A 22240-nucleotide genomic window follows, 5' to 3' on the forward strand; every position below is an offset into this window, starting at 1 on the left:
CTGAATAAGTATACCAAAAAACATAAAAATAAAAAAGAAACGTACACCACCACCAACCACATCTACAATATCCAAAAAAGAAAAAACAGTATTTGCAATCTCACAGGCGCAGTCTTGATCCTCTACTATTTAATATCGGACTCGGTAACCTACCCTTCCTCTTTCCAATCTTTCTTACTCTGTTGAGATTGTGAAACTGACTTGTGGCAATAAAGTCCTCTTTCACCTTCTCTTCTTGAAATAGTGAATGCTTAAGTCCTCATTCTATTGACCAAAGCCACCAACTCAATGCCTTTTGCTCCTATTCTTTTTATTACTAGTGGTAAATACCAAGTATGGATTACGATAGCAAAATTTTAACTAATCAAAAAATGAAAAAGAAAAAAAAAAAGAAAATTTTTATGAAAAATTAAAAGAAAAAAGTATCATTTTTACATTTTTCTCCAAAAAAAAAAAAAAAAAAAAATCCTAAACTAGTTTATTAATAGATACCTTAAAGGCACACAATAGTAAAACCCAAGAAATATAAGGAAAGCAAAGAAAAAGAGTGAATATATATACAAGCCAGAATCAGAAATTTTTATTTGGAAGAATTGAGTTGTGATACTAACATTTTAGTCACGATAATCTTGAGGGTTTTAAGAAGTAGCAAATTAAACCTCCAACACAAAAGGTTGAAGTTTAATATGTTACTTTTTGAAATCTAGGAATTTAATTTGTTATTTTTGAAACTATAAGGTATACATTGTTACTTTTTGAAACACCAATGTTTAATTTATTAGTTATGAAATTACATGTTTCAATTTGTTACACCTCTTCTTATAAAAAAAAAAAAAAAATTGTTACACCTCTTAACTTATAGAGTGTAAAACATATTTCTTTTAAGAGTATCATTGCACTAACTCAACTATTTGGCGGGACTAACTCTAAAAAGAAAAGAAGAAGAGAAAAAAAAGGATCAAGAAGAAACACGTCGATGAATCCATTCTACTTGATAAAATGGTTTTGGTTTTTCTGCATGCCTACCTTATTGTGCATTTTTATGCAGGAGTAAAAGTGGGGGAAAAAATTTAGGTAAAACAATGTTTGTTTATAGGCAGAAGATGGAAAGAAAAAGTTTGTGTTGGATCTCCAAACCTTGACTAGAAGTCTAGATCAACTATACGCAGGCTTTGTTGTTTTTAAAATTTAAGTTATAGAGGGATATGAAGGTGCAGCACATAAGTAGTATAAATCTTAATTTTAAGTGATTTCTTTAGTACTTCCTAAACTCTCATGAGATTAACCGAATTCTGATTTTAAAACTTGAAAGCCAATATTTTGGAACCACTCCAAAGTTCAAAGTAAGAAATTTTTTCTGTAATTAATAATTATCTTGTGTGTATGAGACAAGGAACTACACATTCATATTTGAGTCGTGAAATAATTGCATCATACAATTACTACATTGGTGTGAGAAGTAAAAGTTAAAAATGTTAAAAAAAAAAAAAAGTAAAATGTTGAGAGTTTAAAAAAATTTCTGATCCAAGAGCTGAGATGAAAAGTAAATTTTTTTACTTTTAATCTAAATCATTTGTTTACTATTGAACATTGCAATACCCCTAGTTATTGCAACAAATTTGGATCTCACACACTCGAAAAGTAATCCAGCGCTAAAAGAGTTTTGGACAACTACATTAAAAAGACTCAAATGTATCCTTAAAAAAATTTTTAGATTGGCACTAAAGAGTAAAGAGTATTTACATTATGGACTTATGACAATGATATATTTTCATGACATGAAAACGTGAGATGGAGCAAGTCTTGGTCTACTAGACAATTAGTGTCAGAATGTGTGCCACGTGTTCATATTCTATGCTTTTGGATAATTAATTAACTTTTCAAAATTTTTTTTTCTTATTTGTTAAAAATTGATAAAAGTACCATTTAAAAAAAAAAAAAAACTTATGATTTTTTTTCCACAATTTAATTGTAAATAACAAGTAACTGGGAGTGTTCAAATTTTTGTTTTTCTCATAAAGATAACTAGATAAGTGAGTAATGCTATTGAAATACAAAACTCTCATGTATTTTATCTTTTGGCTAATTAAAATCACAACAGGGTCAACCTTAAGCTTAAACCATTTAGACCATGGTCTAGGGCTCCCTATCTCTAAGTTTTTGAGAGTGGGGCGCAATAAATGGTTCTCTAAAAAAAAAAAAAAATTTGAGCCTTACATTTTACTCCCACCTTAAGAAGACCCAAAGAATTGAAAGAGGGTAAAAGAGTAATAATAAAGCCACAAAATATTTTATAACAATTTTATAAATTATTGATATGACAAATTCTTATTACTAACATCACTTTTTTATTTTTCAATAACTATTCACTATATCAGCAATTTGTAAAATAGTTTGTGGTTTTAGCATTTTTTGAAGTTAAAAATACTACAAATTTGGTTATATAGATCTTATAAATTAATGTGTCGCCAATTAAAAGAAGCAATTCAAAAAATCATTTATTATATTATTGAAGTGCCACTAATTAAACTAGTATGTAGCTCTGTGCATATGCACGAGTAAAAACAATTACAATTATATGGTTCAAATTATAACTTTTTTAAAGACGAGATTCAAATTATACATGATATTAGCTTACACTTTTTTAAAATTGTATATTTTTTAAATATGTAATGATTTCTTATTATATATATATATATATATATGAGTTCAAGTTACACTTAGTGTAATTCTTGTAAAGTTACACATTTTTTACACTGTAGATTCATAATATATCTAACAGCTAAAAAAATAATATTAAATGTTATTGGTTTTCACCTCATTCATAATTAATACTAGCATTTTCTCTCTCCCCTTGTATTAATTTGAACCAATTTCAAAACATGGGGTCAAAAATGGGGAAGCGTCACTGTTTTCTTTAAAGTGTCTTCTTCTTCTTCAAAGTAATAATTGCTGGATCAAGAAAAATCTCTTCCTCTCTTGCAGACACAAAGAGTTACATCCACGCAATATGCACATACAAGTGGGATCATAATGGTTAACACAAACACAAAATAAAATATGCTAAGGACCACCAAGCTTCATATCCTTATATTGGATCTGGAGGATTTGGTATAGATTTGATAACTGGAGGCATATATAATTTCCATGAAAAATCTAAGCGTAACCAAAGCAGAAAAAAAAAAAAAAAATTGCCAATGAACTTTGGTCCAGTTGATGACATCCGTTTTTTTGTATAGTTTATTTTTTTTTTTCAAGAAATGCAAGTTGTTAAAAATGGCAGAATGCCCTTTAATCAAGTGAAAAACAATAAACAAGGAGAGAGAGAGAGAAAATGCTAGTATTAATTATGAATAAGGTGGGAACTAATAGCATTTAATGATATTTTTTTTAGCCGTTAGATATCTTATGAATCTATGATGTAAAAAAGGTGTAACTTTACAAGAGTTACACTAAGTGTAACTTGAACCCATATATATATATATATATATATCTCTCTATCTCTCTCTCTCTACATATATATAAAAACACAAAATAAAATATGCTAAGGACCACCAAGCTTCATATCCTCATATTGGATCTGGAGGATTTGGTATAGATTTGATAACTGGAGGCATATATAATTTCCATGAAAAATCTAAGCGTAACCAAAGCAGGAAAAAAAAAAAAAAAAATTGCCAATGAACTTTGGTCCAGTTGATGACATCCGTTTTTTTGTATAGTTTATTATTATTATTTTTTCAAGAAATGCAAGTTGTTAAAAATGGCAGAATGCCCTTTAATCAAGTGAAAAACAATAACAAGGAGAGAGAGAGAGAGAGAGAAAATGCTAGTATTAATTATGAATAAGGTGGAAACTAATAGCATTTAATGATATTTTTTTTAGCCGTTAGATCTCTTATGAATCTATGATGTAAAAAAAGTGTAACTTTACAAGAGTTACACTAAGTGTAACTTGAACCCATATATATATATATATATCTCTCTCTCTCTCTACATATATATATATATATATATATATGAATGGTTTAGAATTTAATTGAATTTATACTCTTTGGTTTTTGCACCAAATAATTCACTTATTACAAAAATTAAAAATTAGATGGACACGTGACAAAAAATTAGATTCTAATTGAAATCCAATTTAGAATCTAATCGGTTTGGACTCTTTGATTTTTACACCAAATAATTTACTTGCACAAAAAAAAGAAAGAAAGATGGGACATGTGGCGCTAAATTGAAAATCCAATAAAAATATATATATATATATATATAGATAGATAGATTCGTTACCATGTGTAACATTTTTGTAGTAATTTTAGCATTTTCCATTCATTTTATGGTGATTTGGTTGGATTGCTATTAATCCATAATAATGCTTTTTTTTTTTTTGGGAGAATAAACAATATATTAAATGAATGTTGTAATATTTTTTTCCTGGTTGGTAACACATTAGTTGTAAGACTTATATAATGAAATTTGTAGTAACCCTTTCATTGCTTGAGTGAATTAGTTAGATTAAAACGTAAGAATTATAGATTTAAATAAAATAATTATAATATAAACATTAACTAAATTATGGTTAGTAAACTTTATTTTTTGAGAAGAGGGTTAATAAACTAAATAGTATTATATAAGATTTTTTTTTCCTGCTGAAATATTATATAAGAGTTATTTAAATATAAAAAGGCCCATTAAAGTTATCACCTCAGTCCTCAAATTGAATTCAACCGGCTCTGGAATCTAAATCAATATAAAGTAAATGCTTTAATATCATGCAATGTGAAATAATAATAATAATATCCTGGTTCAAACTTGGCCTTGTATTGTTCTCATAAAAAAAACTTGGCTTTTTGTATCCCCCAATAGATGAAATCTAGATGAACTAAAATATACATGTCTGAAGCTAAATCAGATTAATTTTAACGAACAACTAGAAAAGTAATTTCCTATCTGTTGATCCATATTTCAAACTGAAACTTCAATGTTAAACAAAGTTCGGCGTACCCAATGGGACATGTGGCGCTAAATTGAAAATCCAATAGAAATATATATATATATATATATAGATAGATAGATTCGTTACCATGTGTAACATTTTTGTAGTAATTTTAGCATTTTCCATTCATTTTATGGTGATTTGGTTGGATTGCTATTAATCCATAATAATGCTATTTTTTTTTTTTTTGAGAATAAACAATATATTAAATGAATGTTGTAATATTTTTTTCCTGGTTGGTTACACATTAGTTGTAAGACTTATATAATGAAATTTGTAGTAACCCTTTCATTGCTTGAGTGAATTAGTTAGATTAAAACGTAAGAATTATAGATTTAAATAAAATAATTATAATATAAACATTAACTAAATTATGGTTAGTAAACTTTATTTTTTGAGAAGAGGGTTAATAAACTAAATAGTATTATATAAGATTTTTTTTTCCTGCTGAAATATTATATAAGAGTTATTTAAATATAAAAAGGCCCATTAAAGTTATCACCTCAGTCCTCAAATTGAATTCAACCGGCTCTGGAATCTAAATCAATATAAAGTAAATGCTTTAATATCATGCAATGTGAAATAATAATAATAATATCCTGGTTCAAACTTGGCCTTGTATTGTTCTCATAAAAAAAACTTGGCTTTTTGTATCCCCCAATAGATGAAATCTAGATGAACTAAAATATACATGTCTGAAGCTAAATCAGATTAATTTTAACGAACAACTAGAAAAGTAATTTCCTATCTGTTGATCCATATTTCAAACTGAAACTTCAATGTTAAACAAAGTTCGGCGTACCCAAAATTTGACCCCAATCTTGATTTGTCCGGAGTTTTCACAAACATGGTTGAGTTTATCAACATTTCATGAGTAAATTCTTACAATGCAACTCGGATGTTTCATTCTTTGACTAAAAAGGGAAAGATCACTTTTTTGCGAAATGAGTTTATAGCAAATTTGGTAAATATTTTGAACCCATAAAAATCAAAGTCAAGATTTGGAAATCCAACACGAATTTTAACAAGTTTAATTTGTTACACTTCCTAAATTACAATATTTAAAAACATAATTTACCCTTTTTATTTTATACCCTCTTAACATTTTCTTTTCTCCTAATTTTCTATTTTTCCTAGTAATGAAAGTTTTATAATAATAAAATGTTGTTTTCATTAAAAATTAAAAAAAAGAAACCGAAGTGTGTTTCATCTAAAAAAGATAATATATATAAAATGCTTACATAAGCTATGTACATGCAAACACAGTACGATCTATCCAAATTTCAGTATCTTATGTCATATAATATATAGATAACATTTTTTTTTCCCTAAACATATAATATAGATAACTAGATAAATAAAAACAAAACAAAGAGATACTACTATTGCCTAACTTTTTGTCAGATAGTGACTGCAAATGGAGTACCATACTTTTCAAATGCAAGAAAATTATCAGATATGGCCAAAATTGTAGCATCAGCAGAGCTCTCATCATGAGAAAAAAATATCCAAGAACTTATTTTTATCAATAAAATTAAAGTAGCAGAAGCACCCTTGTTGTTAAAGATACCCTATTAAGTCATTAAACAAACAATTTAAGCATGTGAATGGTCTTGTTTGACCCTTCTTCCACGCACTCGATCTCTACCTTTACTTAATTAATCAGAGAGTAATTTTTTTTAATCTCTTTGGAATAAACTCTCTCATAACTGTCTTTTAAAAAGTTAAAAACTACTACACGTCAATGTCTTTCTCTGAAATAACTTTGTTTCACAGTTAGCACCACCTATTATTCAGTTCAATTATTATTCATGTGAATATCCAGGAGTTATAGACACAGAAAATCAGTCCCAGAATGCCAGCTAGCTATTTAGTATTTTTCTGACTTGTTCTTGTTCATGCAAGATTGCACTTTCTATCTGGGTAATCACTCTATTATTCCTTGCTTCTTACAGCTTTTTCATTGACCTTCTAGAAAGACTTGGCCAGTACTCCAAATTCCTTTTTAGTATTTGTTAATATAGCAGTCGACACGTATATTATTTATTACCGTATAAGTTTTTACCAGATGATGAAAAGCTAAGTTGTTGAAATTTCCAAGTTTATTTTGAATTAGTTTCAAGGGGGTTGGTTTAGTTTTTATCTTTCTATTTTTTTTTTTTGTTTTTGTTTTTGTTTTTTAAAGAAAAAATAGTTATTGATGGAGTAGTTGAGTTTTGTATACTAGGATCAGATGTAGGAAACCCATAACACATTTAAAGTCTGTTGCCGGCTTGCCGCTAGCTAAAAGTCAAAGTTGGATGGTAGACTTGACTATAGCTTTTAACCCACAGATAGACCAAAATGAGTGCAAAACAGATTGCTCTGTCCTAGTCCTGTTTCATTTTATCTCCGGATATAGTTACCAAAAAATAGAATCACCAAATATAAACTGGGATTGGTTCTGATTTTTGATTAGCAGTTTGAGATTTAAGTCTCTTAAGTCTGGGAATTTTACTTTAACACATACATTTTGGCTTCAATATTTTTTGTTTTTTGAAAGTTAGTTAAAATTTTTGGGTTGGTTCACCTTGGTCTTTCTGAATTTGGTAGCTGAAATTTCTGTGCTTCTTTTTATAATTTTGTCTTCTGGAGGATTGAGTTCTGCAGGGGTACCTTTCTAGATTTGTTCATTTCAAAGCTGGTCTTTGGGAATCTGATTCTAAAGGCTGTTGGGTATAGGAGCTTATTTCTGAAAAGATTCTCAGCAATAATTTCAGTTGGTGTGTCAAAGTTGATCCATTTATTGTGTTTGTATGAGTTTGAAGCATTTAAGTTAAAGGTGATAGTTGCAGAAAATGGCTGGCGGTAGAAGAAAGAAGCAGCACTTCAGCAGAATCCATGCCTTTTCATGTGGAAAAGCGTCATTTAGAGGTGAACACTCACTGATTGGAGGGCCTGGCTTCTCAAGGGTAGTCTATTGCAATGAACCTGACTGCTTTGAGGCCAGTGTCCTCAATTATGGCAGCAATTATGTCAGAACCAGCAAATATACCCTCTTCACATTCTTTCCCAAAGCATTGTTTGAGCAATTCAGGCGGGTTGCAAATTTATATTTCCTCCTCTGTGCCATAATGTCTTTCACACCACTCTCTCCATACTCGGCTGTTAGTAACGTTCTTCCTCTTGTTGTGGTGATTGGATTTACAATGGGGAAAGAGATTCTGGAAGATTGGAGGCGAAAAAAGCAGGTAACATTAAAACATCAATGCTATCTTGGATGCAACTTTCTGGTCATTTGTGTTCCTCAGATTTTAATTTACTATCTCACAACCTGATTCATTGAATTATTTTTGGAAAAGTTTTAAATATTTGGTCCTGAAATGTAGAAAAGAAGTTGTTGGGAATGTTGTATTTGTTCTTTTAAAGGATATCTCTTGAAAGGCGATCCATAGTCAAGGTTTGATTTGGATTATTTGGCTGTACAGCTTTTTTCTTGATGGAAAATTCATTGCTTTGTGACTGTTTAATTTGGTAACTTTACTTCAACAAAATGGATTTATGGAAAACTGATACCTGCAGTGCCAAATCAGATCTTTATTAAATTTTCTTTTTCCAATAAATTATAAGATTAGTATTTTGTCTTCATTTCAAAAATAGAAGTTGGTGTTAGAAATCCCTTTCATTCTCTTGCTTCTTTTAGTTTCTGATATTCTGATTTTTCTATGCTATTTTATGATATTTCCTTCCTGGGTTCATAATCTGGTCTACAATAATGTTGTCAGGATATTGAGGTGAACAACAGAAAGGTTAAAGTGCATCGTGGTGATGGTGAATTCGATATTGCTAAATGGACGGATTTGAAAGTTGGAGATATAGTGAAGGTGGAAAAGGATGAATTTTTTCCTGCTGATCTCATCTTACTTTCTTCAAGTGATGAGGAAGCAATTTGCTATGTTGAGACCATGAACCTAGATGGAGAAACCAATTTGAAACTGAAACAAGCATTGGATGCCACTTCAAACTTGCATGAAGACTCAAGCTTCCAAAATTTCAAGGCTATAATAAAATGTGAAGACCCAAATGCAAATTTGTACTCTTTTGTAGGTGGTTTAGAGCTTGAGGAACAACAGTACCCTCTTTCACCTCAGCAGCTACTGCTTAGGGGTTCAAAACTTCGAAACACAGATTTTATTTATGGGGCAGTAATCTTTACTGGTCATGATACAAAGGTTATGCAAAATTCTACAGCTCCTCGGTCCAAGAGAAGCAAAATTGAGAAAAGGATGGATAAGATTGTCTACTTTTTGTTTTTTATCCTAGTGTTGATGTCTTTTGTTGGGTCAATTTTTTTTGGGATTTCAACTAGTGAGGACCTGGAAGATGGAAGGATGACAAGATGGTACCTTAGACCAGATGACACTACGGTATACTATGATCCAGAGAGAGCACCAGCAGCAGCAATTTTGCACTTCTTGACTGCCCTTATGTTGTATAGTTACCTGATTCCCATTTCCTTATATGTTTCAATAGAAATAGTCAAAGTTCTTCAAAGTACTTTTATCAATCATGATCTGCAAATGTACTATGAAGAAGCTGACAAGCCAGCAAATGCCCGTACCTCAAATTTGAATGAAGAACTTGGCCAAGTTGACACTATACTTTCTGATAAGACAGGAACTTTGACTTCCAACTCAATGGAATTTATTAAGTGTTCTATTGGTGGGACTTCTTATGGGCGTGGAATTACAGAAGTTGAGAGAGCTCTGTCTTGGAGAAAAGGGTCAGCTTTTGCACAAGAGGTGGGAGATGAAGAGCATCAGGTTGAGGATTGGACTAAAGCAAAGCCATCCATTAAGGGGTTTAACTTTATAGATGAAAGGATCACTAATGGTAATTGGGTTAATGAACCTCGCGCTGATGTAATCCAGAAATTCCTACGGTTACTGGCCATCTGCCATACGGCATTACCTGAAGTTGATGAAGAAACGGGAAGAATTTCTTATGAAGCTGAATCACCAGACGAGGCTGCTTTTTTGATTGCTGCAAGAGAGCTGGGGTTTGAATTTTATGAGAGGACTCAAACGAGCATTTCACTACATGAATTGGATCCCATCTCTGGCAGGAAAGTTGAAAGGTCAGTCTCTTGCATTTAGATGTCCTCTATCGTTTGAATTTTATTTTGGCAAGCAATCTTGTCCTCCTATGACGCACATTTTGGTCCAGCAATTCAATTTTAGCTGTTATTAGCATGATGATATCTCTGATATCTTATGCTAAGATAGTAATGCAACTTGTCAGAGGTATATCGCTTAAAGGGCATATTTTATTCTCACAGATCATATAAACTTTTGAACGTCTTGGAGTTTAGTAGCTCAAGAAAGCGGATGTCTGTGATTCTGAGAAGTGAGGAGGGAAAGCTACTACTACTTTCTAAAGGCGCTGACAGGTTCGTAACATCACATGAAAGTTTATGATATTATTTGAAGTTATATGATCTTTCAAACTCTTTTATAAAGAGCTATTAATCCTGCAAGAGATTGGTCAACAAAGTGAATCTTGTATATATGTTGTGTCAATACAGTATTACTTGCAGAATCTTTTTTTGAAGTTACCGGTGCTCAGTGACTCTTAATCTCCGACCTTATCCTCCACTCTATTTTTGTGGGGGAGAAGTGTCATTTGAGCCAAAGCTAATTGGCAGTAGACAATGGCAATAGATGGTAAAGTAGCCCCCCCGCCACCACCACCCCCCCCCCCCCCCCCCCCCCAAAAAAAAAAAAACCCGACCAAAATGAAAAGGGATGCAATTCCCATCATAACTAATGGATGGCTAGCTCAATTTGATTACATGATGCTGCGCAGTTGTACCCCACAATTTTCAATTCCTAAATAAGTCTGAAATAATATTGTGAGGCTAATTTCATTTTACTTAGTGCTCCTTTTTTATTTGAACTTCAACACATTATATATTTAAGTTTGTTTCCCATGCAGTGTCATGTTTGAAAGACTTGCGAAGAATGGAAGGGAATTTGAAGAGCAGACTAAGGAGCACGTTAATGAGTAGCCGATGCGGGTTTGAGGACATTGTTACTTGCATATCGTGAACTGGATGAGGAAGAATACAATAAATTCAATGTGGAATTTACTGAGGCCAAGAACTCATTGAGCGCAGATCGTGAGGAAATGATTGAGGAAGTGGCTGAAAAGATTGAGAGGGATTTGATTCTTCTTGGTGCAACTGCAGTTGAAGACAAACTTCAAAATGGGGTAGGTTTAAGTCATTAAAGCAATGAAGAAACTAAAAACCCACTGGAAATTAACTCACTACCTATAATTTTGTAGGAAATTTTACTCAATTTTGTTGTTTTTAGTGAAAAAAAAATTGGTTCATCAGCAAAAACTAGTGCAGAGAGTCAAAATATTCTTCAAATTTTTTAATCCTAATCATTTTTAATCCTAAAAGTTGATAGATTGAGCTATGAAATAAACTTATTTCAAATGCTCAAACTCAATGTGATTGCTATTCTTAACAAAATAAGTTGTTCATTTTCATGGCATGTTAAATTTTATGAATTGAGATTAAATATTACTTTTTTGGTGTTGGATAGGTTCCTGAGTGCATTGACAAGCTTGCACAGGCTGGAATCAAGATATGGGTTTTGACTGGAGATAAAATGGAGACTGCAATCAATATTGGGTATGTTTAGTGAATGCCTTTGAGTATCAGTGGATGTTGTGATAAACAAACATTTCTGACTTTATTTAAAAAAAAAAAAATATTCATTTAATTTTTATCTTTTACTTTTGCAGCTTTGCTTGTAGTTTGCTAAGACAAGGAATGAAGCAAATTGTAATCAGCTCAGAGACACCAGAAAGCAAAGCGCTGGAGAAAGTTGGGGACAAGTCTGCTATTGCTGTGGTAAACCTGATTTTATATGCTGTTATGTCTATTTATATTTTTATTATGTATATTTATATTTTATTTTTGTAAATTATATATTTGTTTTAATATAAACCAATATATTTTTATTTTATTTATTTTATTGCGCCCATTAATAACATAATATGAATGTGACTTCTATTACCTTCTTTGATCTATAGGAGAATGTAAAAAAATTATTTGCATATCTAGAGTTGTATTTTTCTTTTTTATATTTATTGTGTCTTTTATTTTTATTTTTATATAGTTACTATTTCCTTTTGTGTTGTTCAGAGTTTATTAAGTAATAGAGACAGGATGGTAGTAGCAATTAATTATATAAGAATGTAATGATAATGAGTTGATCATAATACCTATATTATCTAGTACTTGCCATTATCTAGTTAAATTATGGTCACAACCTATGAATAGTTCTGCAGAACATGTATCTTAAACTGTCTTTCTAGGTGGGATGCTTCTTTCCAAGAAAACCTGTTTGCACAATAAATGTAATAACTCTAATAATTTTAAGGAAAACCTGTTTATTATGAGCAATTCATGTTGTATAAAAACTCCAGAAAAGTGATGTTTTCCTATGCAACGCATTTTCAAAATTACTGAAAAGTAGATCCAATGAATTCATGATGTTTTTGGTGCAAGTTCTTCATCAATTTCTGTTTGATATTTGATAAAGCATGGAAGAAACAAAATGAAATCTTATTAAATTTGAAGTTTGAGGAGTGATTATAAGACATTGAGTTATTTTCTTACCAATTCTCAGGAATTAAACAGCTTAGACTTGGTTACTATTCTAGAACCAAAAAAGAAAAAGATAATACTTCTTTCTTGAATGCTCTATATCAGAGATCATCAGCCAAATTACTAGATTTTGTTTGTTTGGTTTTTATTTTTTGGTGAACTTCTTACCAATTCTTGGGCTATGAGTTGTGACTTATAGTTGACTGAATCTTGCTTCCTAGGCTTTTAAGGCAAATGTCCTCCGCCAAATTAATGAGGGGAAAAAATTGCTTACCACATCAAGTGAAAACTCAGAAGCATTAGCTTTGATCATTGATGGGAAGTCACTCTTTTGTGCTTTAGAGGATGATGTCAAGGACTTGTTTCTAGAACTTGCACTTGGCTGTGCATCTGTTATTTGCTGTCGTTCTTCTCCCAAACAAAAAGCACTTGTAAGTTTTTCTTCTCTCTCTTTTATGTTTATCATACATTTGTTTATAAAATGTTGTATGGTGTCAATTTCATATATTTTATGGTATGGTTCGACAAACAGAGAGTATAATCAAAATCACAGCTAACCCAATTGAGTTGAGAATCATGGCTCATAATGCTCATTCCCTTAATATTGCACAGGATAGTCAAAGGCTGCCAAGAATACTAGATTTATTGGTTCTGCCCACTCATTGAGAGAAAAAAGGAAAAAAAGGGATTTCCCAATTATAGTTATCTGACAATAATAATGAAAACATTTTATATCAATTGATTGACCTTGTTTATTATTCCACAAGTTAAATGTACAAATATGAATATATGTAAAAGCACACAAACATTCTCGAAGGAATAGGTTTCTAGGGAAAATTTAGTCTGATAACTAGTTTTACTTGATAATGCAGGTTACAAGACTGGTCAAAGTTAAAACAGGTACAACAACTCTAGCAATTGGTGATGGAGCAAATGATGTTGGAATGCTTCAAGAAGCAGACATTGGAATTGGTATCAGTGGCGTTGAGGGAATGCAGGTAAATGCAGAACGGACTACTGAAAGCTTATATTCTTCATCTCGTTGACTCCCATCTGGGATTTTCACTAAAATGGATTTTCAGTTGCACTTTTTGACACATACTTTACAAATTCCAGGCAGTCATGTCAAGTGACATTGCGATTGCTCAGTTCCGATATTTGGAGCGCTTGCTTCTTGTGCACGGACATTGGTGTTACAGAAGGATTTCGTCAATGGTAACATATCATCTTGGAAATGTTAGAATTAATGTTGCACTAATAATCCAAAAAGGTTGATGATTGACATAATCCTTTTGCTGTTTGGCAGATATGCTATTTCTTTTACAAGAACATTGCTTTTGGCTTCACTCTCTTTTTCTTTGAGGCATATGCATCATTCTCAGGCCAAGTTGCATACAATGATTGGTATCTGTCACTATATAACGTCTTCTTCACATCACTTCCTGTGATAGCCTTAGGAGTGTTTGACCAGGATGTCACTGCAAAGCTTTGTCTCAAGGTAAATCCTATATGGTTTTTCTTTTGCCATTTAAAATTGATAAAATTTTATTGAAGCTTTTCAAATTTTGAATCCTAATAGTAAATGGTATTGGGATGACATCTTGTTGCTAATCCTTACAGTTCCCTCTGCTGTACCAAGAAGGTGTACAAAATGTCCTATTTAGCTGGATTCGAATCCTTGGCTGGTCATTTAATGGGGTATTGAGTGCTACTTTGATCTTTTTCTTTTGCATCCGTGCAATGGAGCATCAGGCCTTTAGGAAAGGTGGTGAAGTTGTTGGTTTGGAAATCCTTGGAACCACTATGTACACTTGTGTTGTGTGGGTGGTGAACTGTCAAATGGCACTATCCATCAACTATTTCACATATATACAACATCTCTTCATTTGGGGTGGCATTATATTCTGGTATATATTCCTTTTGGCATATGGAGCAATGGACCCCAACATATCAACAACTGCCTATCAGGTCTTTGTAGAAGCCTGTGCACCAGCCCCATTTTTTTGGCTCCTCACTCTCTTTGTGCTAGTCTCTTCTCTCATCCCATATTTCACTTATGCATCCATCCAACTGCGGTTTTTCCCCATGTATCATCAGATGATACAATGGATAAGAAATGATGGTCAATCAAACGATCCTGAATACTGTGACATGGTGCGGCAGAGATCAATAAGGACTACAACAGTAGGATTTACAGCCCGTTTTGAAGCAACATCTAAGCGCTTTGAAGAGAAGCCTGAGGGTCATTGACGAAATTATTTTAATTTTTGTGAAAATTCTTAGCATAAACTGGTGTAGATTAATTTGCTTCACAGACAAGTTTCTTTTTGATGTATATAAATCACGTGGAGATGGGTCTTTCAGTTGCACTGCTTGACAACAAATGTGTCAAAGATGATTATATCTAGTCAACTGATACACTCATGTCCTCCTAGTTTTTGGTTAGGAGATTTTGTTTCTGTAAGCTCCATAACTAACATTTTGATGTTTTGGCAGCTTTTAGACCATATTTAATTTTATGGTCATTGTTGATTTGTTGTAATATTAATGCATCATGACACAGAAATATATTTGATTCAAATCAGATTCTCTTTTCCATGTATAAGAATAATGATGCCTTTTACCTCTGTCCTTGATGTACTTTGACAATCAGATGTTTAAAACTAAAATCTTAGGTAGGCTATTTGGCAGAGTTGTCAATACTTGTTTCACTTTTGCGCCTCCCTTTGATATTGAAGTCAAATGGGTAGGCTTCCATTAATGTTACATTTTATTTAATAAATACAAAATTTTGGTTAATTTAAAGTACCACATGTATGTTTGTAAGGTTCAAATACAAAATGTGATATTGATTGATATACTAATATGATGAATCATAGTGCTGAACCCTGTGAAATACCAAAGAGAAACTAATTAACCAGAAAAATAAAAATCCAAACAGTTTAATTAGAAATTTAGAACACCATATCAGAAGAGAAAAAAAAAAAAACTTTATATAAGAGAAAGAAAATATTAACATATAAAACTAAAGACGTAGGTACATAAGCATATCACCAATCATTGTGAACAAATAATGGAGCTAATTCCTATTCCTAGACTAATAATCTTTTTCCAACAGTATTGTTCCTCTGAATCAATTAATTCCAGAGGCCTAAGTTAGACCTTCCAACGTTTGTTGCATTTGACACAAGTTACTTATGTTGTCATTGGTTCATCGGCGCTCCGGGTCTACATTTGGTAATAAGTACACTTGCGCTCGTGACACCGGATACACTGGAACGTGTCAGTGGTGGCATTTTCTTCCTCATCAGCATCATGCACACATCTTTTCAACCTTTTCAAATGTATCTGAATGTTCTCACTCTGCCTCTTGTGACTGGCCATCTCCTCGGTACTCATGTTTACAAGACTCTCCGGCTTGATCTCTCCAAGAAGCATCTTTCTCCTCAAATCTGGGTTCTTTGGGTCCTTCAGATTGAACAAGATTGATTGATACTTAGTCTTCTTGATGGGATTAGACCACCCAATCCTTTCAAACATAACAGACTACTGTAGCAGCCAGTTGAACTGGGTTTATTGATGGTGATATTCTCTCATCAGTTTCAGAAGAAACTCTGGAAAAGGACTCTGTCAGCAGATTCCTAACCCTCTCACAATAACCAGAGTTTTTGTTGATGGGCTTGGAATCTTGTTGATTGTTCTTTAAAGCCTTAGTATTAGGAATACGAAACTTGATTATCAGCCTCTTTCTGTTTGGAACCCCAGAATCTTTTTCAAAGACACCAACTTTACTGTCATTGATAATGGATACCTTGGAATCTTGATGATCAAGAAAAGTCATACCCATAGCCATAGTTGTGGTTTTTGTTTCTGTTTCTGGCTTGGGAAGCCGAAACCTTAAAACCTGTGTCTCTATCATTGTCACAAGAAAACTTGTAGTCAGATTGTTGATGATGGTTACAAGAGTCACCAGCTTGATCTCTCCCAAGAACACAACCTTTAATTCTCCAAATAGAAGTAATTCGTTTTAGCAACTTTTTTATAATTTCAGAAACTCTAAGAAGTATTATTATGTTGTGATTGTAAAAGAGACTATGTATTTAATTAAGATTGCCTTGAAATTCAAGGAATTCGAGTTGGATTCGGATTTGGATTAGCAAATTTGAAGTTGAGGAAGCAGGGTGGTGATGTGTTATAGCCGTTGGGTATTTGGTTTTCGAATTTGAAGTAATTCCCGAATAAATACTAAAACATGTTTGCTGTTTGGTTTGGGCTGGGAGGTGAATTTTAAATTTTCTTTTGTTTATTTACTTTTTAATATTGGAAATTGAGAGGTTTTAACTTTTGAGGATTTGGATCACGCAGAACAATTACATTTAATTCCTTTTTTTTTTTTTTTTTTTAATTGAGAGTAAAAAAAGGGAAAAGTAAGAAAGGTAAAATGTTAAAATATATAAAAAAAAAAATTTTTTTTTTTTTTTTTTTAATTGAGAGTAAAAAAAGGGAAAAGTAAGAAAGGTAAAATGTTAAAATATATAAAAAAAAAATAAAAATAAATCAAGAGTTGAGATTGACTTTCAATCTCTATGTCTAAAAGTATTGAACCAGATTTTAATCCAAGATTTAATACTAATTTACTAGGTCTTTTAAATTTTTAATGGGTACCCACCCACCCATCTGCAATTGTGTTTCATTAGGATTTTTTAAATTAAACTTAAAGACACAAATGTATATATGTTTTTCCTTTGTGATATTTACACTCGGTTTGTTTTGATAAAAAAAAAAATTCATAAAAATGATTCATTTTTGGATTTTTTTTGTTTGTGTTTTTGTTTTTGTTTTTTTGTTTGTTTTTGTTTTGTTTTGTTTTGTTTTGTTTTTTTTGTAGTAGTAGTAGTAGAAAACATACTGGTTTCCCTTTGTTTGGATGTCACTTTGAAAATGAGAAAGGAAAATTTTTAGGGTGAAGTACAATTGTGATGGTTTTTTTGAGTATGTGACGTTTGAAAATTGTTTTCCGTTATATTGAGCTTATTTTTAGTTGATCACAAAAATGTTTTCTTGTAACTTATGCTTTCATTGTACCAAACACCAAAACATAGATAGAATTTTTCCTGGAAAACATTTTCTGCCAAAACAAGCGTAACATTAATTTTTGTTAACCACTTATTGGTCTTTTTAGTCTTAGAGGGATGAATGTGGTAATGATTTCTATAAGTAAAGCACATCAAACAATAGATGATGTCTTAGTTTGGAAATGGTCTAGCTTTGCATTTGATGAAAAAGACGAAGCATTACAATTCTATCCATCTCTGGTAGAAGTACATTAAAAGATTTATTTATTTCCAAAAGGACAAACACATTTTGCTTGCAGAAGATAGGAAAATTTTTAGTGTGGAGTATAATTGTGATGGTTTATTGAGTATGTGACGTTCTGGAAAACATTTTCCATTATATTGAACTTAATTTTAGTTGACCACAAAACTGTTTTAAGTAAATTATGCTTTCGTTGTACCAAACACCAAAACATACATAGAATATTTCCTGGAAAACATTTTTGGCCAAAACAAACAAAGCATTAATTTTTGTTAACCACTAGGGGTTGAATGTGCTAATGGCTTCTATAAGTAAAGCTCATCAAATAATAAATGGTGTCTCAGTTTAGAAATGGTTTGACTTTGCATTTGATGAAGGAGATGAAGCACTACCATTGTATTTATCTCCAATAGGAGTACATTAAAAAGATTTATTTATTGGCAAAAGGATAAACAAATTTCGCAAAACGTTTTTATGATTTTTATGCATATTGTAATTGTCCTTGCTTCCATCTTGTTAGGATAGGCTTTGTGAGAACAAATCACAAATTGTAAAAATTTTAGCATTTGAAAGCTTTTGCATTGATCATGCTTGTTCCTTTCACTGAATAATTAATTAGTTAGTCAATTTTTACAAAAATCCCTTTTAGTATAAGGGAAATAGATTAACGGACTAGAAATTCATACCATATCTTATAAAGGTAAACGTAATTTTCCTTTCTAAGTGATTTTTTTTTTTTTGGTTTGTAAAGTAATGAAGAATTATATGGATCGTGAAGCCCAATCCATGGAGTGATGAAACCCAGTACATGACCTGAAGTGGTTGAAATTAATGAAAGGTTCATTGCATGTAAAGAGATTGCACAAAAAAGTCCAACGCATATAGGTGGGCTTTGGGCTTTTTGAGAATTAAGCTTGAACCATACTCATGGTAGACCATAATGGACCTTCTGCATTAATTGATTCTAACTCTTTCGTACAAGTTTAGGCCCAATTTGGTATAACAACTCAAACACATATTTTTAATTTTTAAACAACATAACACATATTTTTATACATTTTTTATCTACACATATTTTTATATATATTTTTAAATAACAAAACATATGTTTTTAAGTGCATGTATCAAACACTCCCTTAACAATAAAATTTGTTTTTTTTTTTTGGTGTGTGTGCCTAGGCTACAGGCAATATTTAAAATTTAAAACAACTGGAAATATTTACTATAATTAATATATATATTTACAGTTCTCTTAGTTAATACTAATGATCAATTAATGACTACTTTAAACCCAAATGTTAATAAGTTTGTCTCCGTAATATGCAATATATTCATAGTATATAGCAGCTACTCAAAAATCAAAATTAGTGTATATTTATATAAGTTGCTCACTTATTTAGATATCCATCGCTGAAGAACTGTAACTTAAAAAATAAAAAATAAAACAATATTCTTTCAAAGTTTCAGCAAATTAAAATTACTCCGACAGGAAACATTAACTACTAAAGCACAAACAAATGTGCTAATTTAAATTTAATGAATCGTATACTGCTATGAAATACCTAAGAGAAACTAATCAACTAGAAGAGGAAAAAAAAAAAAAATCAAACTGTTTAATTAGAACACCGTATCAGAAGAGAACATAAAAAAGAAAACTTTATATACGAGAAAGAACATCTTAACACATATTTCACAAAAGGTAGTTACATCTCATGAACCATGAAGAATGTGGACAAATTATAGAACTAATTCCTAGTAGTAGTGTTCCTAAGAATCAATTAATTCCAGAGGCCTAAGTAAGTTAGACCTTCCAACGTTTGTTGCATTTGACACAAGTTACATATGTTGTCATTGGTTCATCGGCACTCCGAGTCTGCATTTGGTAATAAGTACACTTGTGCTCGCGACACCGGCTACACTGGAACATGTCAGTGGTCCTTTTCTTCCTCATCAGCATCATGCACGCATCTTTTCAACCTTTTCAACTGTATCTGAATGTTCTCACTCTGCCTCTTGTGATTGGCCATCTCCTTGGCACTCATGGTTACAAGATTCTCTGGCTTGATCTCTCCAAGAAGCACCTTCCTCCTCAAATCTGGGTTCTTTGGGTCTTTGAGATTGAACAAGATTGATTGATAATGAGATTTCTTGATGGTATTAGACCACCCAATCCTTTCCAACATAGCAGACTCTACTGAAGTAGCGACTTGAACTGGGTCTATTGATGGTGATATGCTTTCATCAGTTTCAGAAGAAACTCTAGAAAAGATCTCTGTCAGCAGTTTCCTAACCCTCTCACGATAAACAGAGTTTTTGTTGATGGGCTTGAAATCTTGATGATTGTTCTTCAGAGGCATCGTGGTTGTTTCTGTTTTTGCCTTAGGATTTGGAATACGAAACTTGATTATCAGCCTCTTTCTGTTTGGAACCCCAGAATCTTTTCCAAAGACACCAACTTTACTGTCGTTGATGATGGGTGCCTTGGAATCTTGATGACCAAGAAAAGCCATAGCCACATCTATTTCTGCCTTGGGAAGCCGAAACTTGAGAACCCGAGTCTCTGTCATTGTGACGAAGTTTAGTTGAGATTGTTGATGATGATAAGTGGTACCTTCTTCCTCTCCCAAAAACGAAACCAAATACTTGTAATTACCCTTTGTTCTCCAAATTGAAGTACTAAATTTTTTATTTTATTTTATCAACTTTCTGAGGAAAAACAAACCAAAACTCAACAAGGATTATGTATTATGTTGTGATGTTATAAAGAAGACTTTGTATTGCCTTAAACCCAAGGTCGGTTGTTGTTTCCGTCAGGCACAAGGAATTGGAGTTCGAATAGGAATCTGAATAGCAAATTTGAAGTTGAGTAAGGGTGGTGATGTAAAGAAGGGTTTGGATTAAATTTGGGTTCTAGTCGTTTGTTGTTCGCTTTGGGTGAATTTTTATTTTGTTTATTTACTTTTTAGTTTTTACTATTGGAAATAGAGAAGGTTTTAGGATGTGGATCAATTACACTTAAATGTAAGATTGAAAAGTTAAAATGGGAGAAAAAGTATAAAGCTAAAAAGCTAAAATGTTTTAAAAAAATAAGTTTTTTTTTTTTTTGAAACTAAAAAAAAATAAGTTTGATACAAGGACTAACATTGAATTTCAATGTCAACCCTTGAAAGTGTGCACCGGATCTTAATCCAATATTTTATATTTATTTATTGAATCGCTTCTTAAATTTTGGGAATTGCATTCCTCTCTTGATTTGAAGGAATCATACTCCAGCCTAAACTTAAAGGGTAAAAATATTTTCCCCTCTTGACACTAGTTTGATCAAATTGTATTAAAGTGAGGTGATAAAAATGGAATTAACTATCTAAATTCCTATTAAGGAAGATGAATTAAATTTTCTTTATTTCTTGTTCCATAATTCTAAAATCTATTGTTTTAATTAAAAAAAAAACTTTAAAATAGGACAAAGTTTGACTACAAACTTAAAACTAAAACTGCAACTCCCACTAAAAAATTTTACATGACTGCATATTTTGAAAAATTAATAGTTGGAATGCATGTTTTTATATTCTTAACACACATATCAAATTTTGTGCTAATCGAATATTATTAACTATTCATCAATAAGCTTAGTTTTTTTGCATAATTTTTTATTACAAACACTTGAAATTAAAATATTTGATTGATAACATAATTATCGATTTTTGATCTTTTGAAAATTTTGCAAACATTGAGGGTATAAGAAGAAAATATAATCAAATAGTGAATTTGTCAAAACTCACATCCAATAAAAAGATATTAAGTGCAATTGTAGCTTTAGGCTACAACTAAGTTTGTAGCCAAAGTTTGTTCTCAAAATATTTAGTATGACCTTTTTTTTTTTTTTTTTTTTTTTTTTTTTTTTTTATTTTTATGCATAAACCTCCCCCAATCTGCAAGTGTAATCAACTAATTATGTTTGTGTTTTATTAGGTTTTTCAATTAAATCCAAACACATGGATGTATTGAATTTAAGTATAATTGGAAAAGAAAACAATGTATGCATTTCATTGATCAATATAACAATATATTTGAATTTAATTAGGAGTACATAAAAAGAATTGATTTATTGCCAAAAGGACAAACATTTTTTGCTGAATGTTTTTATGATGTTTCTGTATGTTGTACCAATGTTATGAATACCGTTTCGGTGGCCGTTCCAGTTTGTCTATTGGAACGGAATATTTCGGTACCGGCCGATTTCGGGTACCATTTCGGGATTTACC

General features: G+C 31.6%; 3 protein-coding genes across 3 annotated transcripts; 1 reads left to right on the forward strand and 2 right to left on the reverse strand.

The window, feature by feature from the left end:
- The first annotated feature begins 6735 nt into the window (after nt 1-6735).
- Nucleotides 6736-15286, forward strand: LOC111987270 (putative phospholipid-transporting ATPase 9). Its single transcript, XM_024018968.2, is given in 13 exon segments — nt 6736-6922; nt 7834-8229; nt 8764-10115; nt 10317-10427; nt 10973-11040; nt 11043-11248; nt 11590-11678; nt 11792-11900; nt 12881-13090; nt 13532-13657; nt 13776-13874; nt 13966-14157; nt 14280-15286. Coding segments are annotated over 12 exon segments (3585 nt in total). The 5' UTR covers nt 6736-6922; nt 7834-7836; the 3' UTR covers nt 14910-15286.
- Nucleotides 15287-15887: 601 nt separating this feature from the next.
- On the reverse strand, nt 15888-16578 carry LOC111987269 (transcription elongation factor TFIIS). The gene is made up of 2 exons (XM_024018966.2): nt 16210-16578; nt 15888-16127 (listed from the first exon to the last, which is right to left on the reverse strand). Exons 1-2 carry the CDS (start codon nt 16576-16578, stop codon nt 15888-15890), a joined length of 609 nt encoding a protein of 202 aa, XP_023874734.2.
- Nucleotides 16579-19903: 3325 nt separating this feature from the next.
- Nucleotides 19904-20542, reverse strand: LOC111987271 (transcription elongation factor TFIIS). The gene has a single exon (XM_024018969.1). The coding sequence runs from the start codon at nt 20540-20542 to the stop codon at nt 19904-19906; it is 639 nt and encodes a 212-aa protein (XP_023874737.1).
- Nucleotides 20543-22240: the final 1698 nt, after the last annotated feature.

Source organism: Quercus suber, unplaced genomic scaffold, assembly GCF_002906115.3.
Source record: "Quercus suber isolate HL8 unplaced genomic scaffold, Cork oak 2.0 scaffold_20, whole genome shotgun sequence".
NCBI classification, from domain to species: Eukaryota; Viridiplantae; Streptophyta; class Magnoliopsida; order Fagales; family Fagaceae; genus Quercus; species Quercus suber.

Coding starts and splice junctions, on each gene's coding strand:
- LOC111987269 (XM_024018966.2), bottom strand. CDS start 16,578: ATGATAGAGACACAGGTTTTAAGGTTTCGGCTTCCCAAGCCAGAAACA. Junction 16,128..16,209: donor CAGTTCAACTGGCTGCTACA/GTAGTCTGTTAT, acceptor TTCAATCTGAAG/GACCCAAAGAACCCAGATTT.
- LOC111987271 (XM_024018969.1), bottom strand. CDS start 20,542: ATGACAGAGACTCGGGTTCTCAAGTTTCGGCTTCCCAAGGCAGAAATA.